The following is a 9261-nucleotide window of genomic DNA, read 5'->3' as shown; positions in this document are numbered from 1 at the left end:
AACAGCCAGGCAGCCTGCGCTGTGGGCTCCTCTGGTGGCTGCATCCCAAGAACTGCTGATGCAACGCAGGAGGAAAAAATCCCTGCTCACACAAAGGTAATTATGTGGAGTTAATGAAGGAACCAGCCACTCCAGGCCAGCTGAGGTTCTGGTGTCCCTAGGCTCTGAGCTATTGCAGGTCACATGTCTGTGCTACAAATATATTTTTTATTCTGCAAACATCTGGGGAGATGCTTTGGGCCTCAGCCCTGCCTTGCATTTAGCCAAGGGTTCCTCCAGGGATGCTGTCATTGTGTGAAACCAGGGCAGGTCCTGGAGACAGATTCAGTTATTTAACCCTAGAAGAGGGACATCCTGGGATGTGACCCTGTCAGAAACCTGCACCAGCCAAGCTCAGCTGTAGAGGCAGGAGGTGTGTCAGTCCCTCCTCCCAGTTAGTCCTTCACCTCTCCGCCAAGGATGCCCAAGGAGGAAAGCAGGGAGTGCCCATCTGTGGAGTAAATCCCAGTCCGCTAGGAACTGCAGAGAGACCCAGCAACTCAGGAAACTCAACAACCCAGGGAAGTGACAGGGAAACAGCTGGTGGATAACGCAGTGATGGAAGCATGATAGATTGATAGACAATGGCCAATGATTGCTCGCACTGGAGGATGAAATGCATCGCAATTTGGGGAAAATTCCACAAAGACTAATGCAGTAAGTTTGCTCTTTCAATTATATATTTTAAGGTATTAATATAAGGGGAAAATTAACAACATAAATAAAGATAATGTTTGGAACTCCTTAAGACTTTTGTTATCAGTTCAATCAATTGTCTAGAGCCTGTCAGAATGTTTTTATCATGAAAGAAAAATACAGAGTTTTCAAGGAAGTCCCTCAAATCCCCCGAATGTTCATATTTTGGCTATTGTGAAACAAACATTTTCAAGTAACAATGGCTGAAATCTGAAATTTTCAGCCTGAATCTCTTCCCCAGAAAGGGGTTCTCGCTTTTCCTACATTTACAAATGGATGATGATGGTGATAGCTCAGAATTTCTATGAAAATCTGTTTACTTTAAAACAAAATTTCCCTTTGCAAATAATTTAAGCAGAACATTTCTGACCACTCCGAATTGGAAATGCAGCTTTCCACAGAAGCAGGGACACCGATATTGTCCAACATTACCACAATCTCAAACCATTCATTCTTTTGCGTTTGTTTTTATTTCTGTAAAAGAGGGATAGCGGCAGGATGGAAAAACTGCAGAAGCAGCAAAGCTGATGGCTGATGGAATAGGTTTTACACAGGCTAGCACTATTCACCCTGGCCAAGGACATTAAAGGTACATCTTTACTGCAACTAGCAACACGCTTCCCAGTTTAGGTGGAGAGAGGTGCAATACCTGTGCACGAGCTAAACACAGCAGAGTAGCCAGGGGTAGAAATGGTGGTGGTTTGGGCTGGCCAGCTGAGTACTAACCAGCCTTGGCTCCTGAAGGTACCTATTCAAGGTCAATGGGACCAGAACAGAGACCTCCTGGTCTTGCACCATGTTGATTGTATAACACTGCTGCCAGCTGAGCATAAATGCAGTAAATGGTTGCACTGAACATACACATCACAAAACACAGACCATCCATCTGCAAAGAGCTCACAGTCCAAATAGAAAAGGCAGAAAAGGGGAGGGAGGGTAAGTGACTGGCCCAAGGTCACGCAGAAGGTCAGCGGCTGATCAAGAACAGAACCCAGGTGTCCTGATTGTCACTGACCCACAGAGCACAGACATGAAGTCACGGAAGTAAGTGACACAACAGAGCAGTAACAGAGCAATGCTACTAGCCCATCATTATACAGACATGGGGGTGCAGATGGTATTGGTGCCATCAATCCACGTGTAACCAGGTAGCTGGTCATCTACATACAGAGCTCGGGGAGGAATCATTACAGGCAAGCTAAAACTTAGGATGCTGGGTGAGTCAATGTTGTATTTCCCTAGGAAGTGGGAATCAGGCTGGGTTGATGTTTCAATATTTTTGTGTCATGCTGAAATGTTTAGCCTATTGTTTGACAGAACCGAGGGGCCATCTTCGTTATGTTGCATTTGGATTGTATTTTGTTCCATTCTTTATTGCATTTGATCAAGTGACACCTTGGGCCAGATACTCAAATCATGTAAACTGATGCAGCCCCATTGATTTTAAGGGAGCTATGCCAATTTACACTCGTGTGATAACACTCACCACCATTCGTCAATGGAAGTGACACATTTGTCACTCCTTTGTCAGTCAGGCCTGAGCTATCATGAAGAAGGGAGTTAGGGTCATTCCTCTGTCATGCTAATCCTGACCATTGTCCTTGTCCTTCCCTTCTCAGGCATCACACAATGTACTGAGAAAATGTCCAACCGAACCACTGTGACCAAGTTCCTTCTCCTGGGATTCTCCGACATTCGGGAGCTGCAAATTTTGCACTTTGTTTTATTTCTAGTGGTTTACCTGGCAGCCCTGGTGGGGAATCTTCTTGTCATCACAGTCATAGCCCTCGACCGCCACCTTCACACCCCCATGTACTTCTTCCTGATGAATCTGTCCATCCTAGATCTTGGCTCCATCTCTGTCACTGTCCCCAAGTCCATGGCCAATTCCTTCATGAACACTAGGTCAATTTCCTATTCTGGATGCGTTGCCCAAGTCTTTCTCTTCTTGTTCCTTCTTTCATCAGATCTTGCCTTACTGACCGTCATGGCGTACGACCGATATGTCGCCATCTGCCAGCCACTGCACTATGAGAGAGTGATGAACAGGGGAGCTTGTGTCCAAATGGCTGCCAGTGCCTGGATCAGTGGTATTCTCTACTCAGCACTGCACACTGGAAACACATTTGCATTAACCTTCTGTGGAGACAACACAGTGGATCAGTTCTTCTGTGAAATCCCCCAGCTACTCAAGCTCATCTGCTCTGACTCGTACCTCATTGAAGTTGGGTTTATTACATTTGGTGTATGTTTAGGCCTAGGTTGCTTTGTTTATATGATTGTGTCGTATGTTCAGATCTTCAAAACAGTGCTGAGAATCCCCTCTGAGCAGGGCCAGCATAAAGCCTTCTCCACCTGTCTGCCTCACCTCATTGTAGTCACCATGTTTCTTTCCACTTCCTCCTTTGCCTACCTGAAACCCACCTCCAGCTCAACCTCAGGTCTGGACCTCTTGGTGGCTGTTCTCTATTCCATGGTGCCTCCAGTCACGAATCCCATCATCTATAGCATGAGGAATAAAGAGATCAAAAATGCAGTGAAGAAGTTGATTGGGTGGAGATTATTCACCAAGAATAAAAGGACTGTCTTTCTTCCTCTACCGTGATCACAGTCTGTGTTTATTTATAAACATAATTAACTGATGACAATATTGCTACCATGAGAACATAGCTAGCAATCTGTTTATGCAATAGTAAAAATCCACACTTAGTCCACAGTTACTGTTGAATTACACACATAGGAAAAGATGAGAATCTATGTATTTTAGGAGTTATGCTGCCACCATCACCATGATATCCAAGCACTTTGCATATAAAATGCATAGTCACAGCTAAGCTTCTGATGGACTTCATGGAGTCTCTGACTCTTCTTTTTGGGGGTAGAAATTCTACTTGGAATATGACAAGTTCTGGGGTTGTTGTTGTTCTTTTTCCCTGAATTGTCACTGTTTTTTGTTTTGTTTTATTGATTCATTCGTTGATCTGCTTCTTTGTCCCAGGTGTTTACTCCAGCAGAAATAAAATCATAGTCTATCTATCTTAAAGATTTATATGGTCATCTTCACCATATTGTCTGAACACGTTGCCCATAAAATCAATATCTATTAGAAAGTCCATGGTGGAATTCATGGAGTCTCTGGCTGTTCTCCTGTTTTGGGGTAAAACATGTACTTAGGGTGTGAGAGTCTTTGTTTGTTTGATTTTATTCTGTCTTTGCTTCGTTTTTGATTTATTGGCTGGTTGCCATGCTTCTTTATTCTAAATTTATTTTGGGGGGTGGAAATTTCCAGGGGTGCAGTATGTTTGATTAGATTACAATATCTTTTTTTGTTCTTTATTGGGGTGTCAATGTGGATTGCCTCTTTAATGGCTTCTCAAAGAAAGGTTAAGTTTTATTTCAAACAGTGTGGAGGGGTGGAAAAGAGATTCCATAGGAATGTGGATGGATGAGCTCCTATTGAAATGCTTACTTTAATGCTTGCAAGATTTTACTGTGGTATTAATGATATTTTCAGATACGCAGAACCTTGGATAGAAATGTGTTTCCTATTTTTATCTAAAAAAACGTCATTCTTGATGTGAGAGACACACTTGTTTGAACAGAAATGTTTTGCCATTTTCCCTAAAGACACTCTGAACCTGGATAAAGAGGACAATTTTTTCTCATTGACGTTTTTGGCGTTTCTGTGTGATATTTTCTCCCATGTTATGCTTTGTTCCTACTGCGGTAAATACATCATCCTTTACTTGGACAAGGGTTTCTGGCCACTACATTTACTACTGATCACAGCTTCTGCAGGAAGAGCTTCAAGTACCAAACCCGCTCAGATCAGCTGGGAAAGCACAATTGGAGCACAGAAGTATTTAGCCTGGGACCAGTTTAAGAGAGGGAGAATTATGGATTTCTATCCTAGGAGGAGTGCACCCAGAGATAACAGAGAAGGGACCAGTGGTGCAGCTAGCCCTGTAAACATGACCATTGGGATTTAGCCTTCACTTCAAAGGTGTCTGGATTTGGCCAATGGCGTCTCATCCACACAAGGATCTGAATGTGCCTCAGAGGTGCCCTGGATCACAGAGTTTGGCTATTAGTTATTGATTTACTTGTTTATTACTATTGTCAACCGCTCTTGCTGATGCTCTTCTCCTGTAGATAAATATTTTAAAAGAGTCATTGGTCCAGAGAGAGAGAGGCAGACAGAAGGACTGTGTTGTCTAGCGGTCAGACCCCTCTTCTAGAAAATGGGAGATCAAGCGCCCATGCTCCAATATCCCTTTAATTGTTTAGCCACAGTGGAACAACTTCAGAAGAAGAGACAGAGGGACTCACATCAGTCTCTAACAGTCCAACGGTTAGGACACTCTTCGTAGGGGTGGCAGTTCTTTGCTGAAATTGGCATTATTATTTGAATACCATATCACTATACAGTTGTGTACACTGCATATGCCAAGTATAGTGCTTGGTTATATAAATAAATGGACAATCAATTAAAATTATTGTGCTTCTTTTACTTCCACGACTCTCATTGTCCGGATCATAATTTTCTTGAAAATATTCATTATTCAACGTTAGTCACCAAAGAATTTCTGTGAATATTTTTTTCTCTATAGTTTATTTACAAGCAGATCCTGATCAGTATTCAGTGCATGATATTTGAGCTGTTTTGACGGCTCACATGTTAATTTGCTCAGTTTCTCTATTCTAATTGGATACATTGAAGAATTATAATCAGACTTCTTAAAAATGAAAGGGAGATCCTTGATTGGTCTACACTGTCATAGATTCCTGTCCAAACTCACAGTTATTATGATTCTTAATCCATGATTCTTAAACTCATTTCCTTTGAATAATCTGAAGTAAATCACTGATCAAGAAAAATACTTAAGAAAGTGCTTAGCTTTAAACATATGGGAGTAATCCCACTGTGGACTCAGAGATAAATTCACGCTTAAGTCCATTTTTGGGCATGAATGAGATTTTCAGCTGGCCATGATTTTCAATGGGTATTCAGCAACCACCTCCCTTGGGCTCATTTGAAAATCCCTGTCCAAAACACCTACTCCTCAAAACACTAGTGAGTCACTTCCAGTTTAGGCCTCGCTCCTGGTCTGCAGCAGCTTAGAAGGCCAGCAGTTTCCCCTCATCAGTGCAGAAATAGGGCTCCTATTGTGCTTACATGAGGGACACAGTCTTGGCTGGCAGCTTCATGAGCAGCTGGGGGATTTCACAGAAGAACTGATCCACCGTGTTGCCTCCAGAGAAGGTTAACGCAAACATGTTCCCGGTGTGCAGGGCAGAATTGACACTAGCACTGATCCATGCACTGGTTGCCATTTGAAGACAAGCTTCCCTGTTTATCACTCTCTCATAGACTCATAGAAGATGAGAGTTGGAAGGGACCTCAGGAGATCATCTAGTCCAATCCTCTGCTCAAAGCAAGACTAACCTCAGCTAAATCATCCCAGCCAGGGCTTTGTCAAGCCAGGCCTTAAAAACCTCTAAAGATGGAGATTCCACCACCTCCCTAGGTAACCCATTCCACTGCTTCACCACCCTCCTAGTGAAAAGCTTTTTCCTAGTATTCAATCTAGACCTCCCCCATTGCAACTTGAGACCATTTCTTCTTGTTCTGTCATCTACTATCATTGAGAACAGCCTAGCTCCTTCCTCCCTGGAACCCCTTTTCAGGTAGTTAAAGGCTGCTATCAAATCCTCCCTGATTCTTCTCTTTTGGAAACTAAACAAGCCTAGTTCCTTCAGCCTCCCTTCATAAGTCTTGTGCTCCAGGCCCCTAATCATTTTTGTTGCCCTCTGATGGACTCCCTCCAACTAGTCCCCATCCTTCCTGTAGTTGGGGGCCAAAAACTGGACACAATACTCCAAATGCGACCTCACCAATGCCGTTATACAGGGGAATAATCACTTCCCTCCAGCTCCTGGTAATGCTCCTACTAATGCAGCCCAATATGCTATTAGCCTTCTTGGCAACTCATATCCAGCTTCTAATCCACTGTAGTCCCCAGATTCTTTTCTGCAGAACTGCTGCCTAGCTCATCAGTCCCCAGTCTGTAGCTGTGAATGGCATTCTTCCGTCCTAAGTGCAGGACTCTGCACTTGTCCTTGTTGAACCCCTTCAGATTTCTTTTGTCCCAATTCTCCAATGTGTCTAGGTCACTCTGTATCCTATCCCTACCTTCCAGGGTATCTACCACTCCCCCTAGATTAGTGTAATCTGCAAACTTGCTGAGGGTGCAATCTACCCTCTAGATCATTAATGAAGATGTTGAACAAAACCAGCCCCAGGACCGACCCCTGGGGCACTCTGCTTGTGACCGGCTGCCAGCTAGACATGGAGCCATTGATCACTACCCGTTGAGCCGGATGATCTAGCCAGCTCTCTATCCATTTTGCAGTCCATTCATCCAATCCAGAGTGTTTTAATTTTCTGATCACAATACTTTGGGAGACCGTTGTAGTAAGAAGTGAGAGCTTAAGGCCTGTAAAACAGGCTAAGGCCTAAATGGAAAAAGCCAAGTGAAAAGAAGTATAAGGGGTCACTCAAGTTAACTGAAACTGGTACAGGAAAGTGCTGATACTGCAAGATTGTAAGACTGCCAAAATATTATTAAAATATGTAGTAGGTAAAAGAGATACCAAGATACTAACTCTCTGAAATGACACTTTTATGGATAGAAATGATACATGGAGTGATGTTGCCCAAATCAGCCAATCAACGGAAAAAGGTGGTATTAGACTACGTCAGGAGGGTGGAAACTACCTACGTGAAAGGGGGCAGAACGAAAGTGTATGTAACAGTGTATAAAAGAGGGTGTCAGAGGGAATACCGGCGTCTGGTCTAGGGGATAACTGAAAGTCCCGCTGTTGGGCCGAGACCATTGTAACGCCGCCTATGTGAAACTGACCCAGAGATACTCTGTAAGTCATTTCTCATTGTGCCGCACGCAATAAACCTGGCCTGGGTGCCTTCGTTGCTCAGCTAATCTGTGGTCGTGTCGACTCATTTGATGGTGAGAGCCATCTCAGTTTCCTGATCAGAGCTGGGACAGCAACTACACAGGGACACATGCACGCAGCCTACACTGATAAACATATTCACTGTTCCTTATCACCTTCCTCTCTTCCAAGTGCCTTAAAATGGATTCCTTGAGGACGTGCTTCATGATTTTTTCAGGGATTGAGGTGAGGCTGACAGGTCTGTAGTTCCCTGGATCCTCTTTCTTCTCTTTCTTGAAGCTGGGCACTATATTTGCCTTTTTCCAATCATCAGGGACCTCCCCCAATTGCCACGAGCTTTTAAAAATAATAGCCAATGGCTCTGCAATCACATCAGCCAACTCCCTCAGCACCCTCGGATACATTGCATCTGACTCCATGGACTTGTGTATGTCCAATCTTTCTAAATAGTGCTGAACCTGTTCCTTCAGCACTGAGGGTTGTTCATCTCCTCCCCTTTGTTTGCCGCCCAGTTCAGTAGTCTGGAAGCTGACTTTGTCTGTGAAGACAGAGGCAAAAAAGGCATTGAGTACCTCAGCTGTCTCCACATCCTCTGTCACGAGGTTGCCTCCCCCATTCTGTAAGGAGTCCAGACTTTCCCTAATCTTCTTCATTGTGCAGTGGTTGGCAGATAGAGATGTATCTGTCATACACCATGATAGTGAGAAGGGAAAAATCTGCTTCCATAAACAAGAAGAGGGAAAAGACTTGGGATACACAGCCAGCGCAGGAAATAGAAGGGGTGTTCATGAGGGAATTAGCCAGAGATTTGGGAATGGTGACAGAGATGGAACCAAGGTCTAGGATGGAAAAATTCATAAGGAGAAATACATGGGGACATGAAGTTGATGGTCAAGGGCTACAGCAATGATGATGTAAAGATTACCCAACAGGGCTGTCAGGTAAAGCAGTAGAAGAGGGATAAAGTAAAGAATCTGCATCTCAAGGACATCAGAGGATCCCAGAAGAAGGAACGTGGTCACTTTAGTTTGCTTGGACATTGTCTGTCCCAGAACATTGTGTGCTGCCTGTGGAGGGACAGAGTCATTATTAGGCTACTCAAATAACTCTCCTTTTCTGCTAACCACTTTAATATCCTTGAGTCATATCGTTAGTTTGTGACGATTGGTGTAATATGAAAATTAGGGTGAGGGAATCAGCTCCTTTGACTCCAATGGAGTTAGTCCTGATTTACACTGGGTTGCGTGAGCGGATAATAAATCCACTGACCAAACAGGATTACTTTTAATTTATAACAAGGTGCATTAAAGTAGAATTAGGACTAATTGTTTGGAAATCTTTTTCACCCAAAGAGGCATAAGGTTAGGTAAATTTTATCATCAGTTTTGAGAGAGGAGATGGCAGACCAGAGACCTAGATTCTGCTGTCAGCTACACCAGAGTAAATCTGGGATAATGTCATTGAAGGCAGTGGAATTTCTTTACATTACCCTGCTGTAAATGGAAGAAGCATCTACCATGGAGATGAAAGGGCTCACTCATGGCTCCACAA

General features: G+C 43.5%; 1 protein-coding gene across 1 annotated transcript; it reads left to right on the top strand.

The window, feature by feature from the left end:
- Nucleotides 1–2377: 2377 nt before the first annotated feature.
- LOC137146127 (olfactory receptor 14A16-like) lies at nucleotides 2378–3340 on the top strand. The gene has a single exon (XM_067537282.1). The coding sequence runs from the start codon at nucleotides 2378–2380 to the stop codon at nucleotides 3338–3340; it is 963 nt and encodes a 320-aa protein (XP_067393383.1).
- Nucleotides 3341–9261: the final 5921 nt, after the last annotated feature.

The sequence above is a fragment of the Emydura macquarii genome, unplaced genomic scaffold, assembly GCF_026122565.2.
Source record: "Emydura macquarii macquarii isolate MOO-44397 ecotype Brisbane River unplaced genomic scaffold, CSIRO-AGI_Emac_v2 contig_3714, whole genome shotgun sequence".
NCBI lineage: Eukaryota > Metazoa > Chordata > Testudines > Chelidae > Emydura > Emydura macquarii.
Note: the sequence above shows the minus strand (reverse complement) of the source record. Positions and strands in the feature narration are given on the sequence as shown.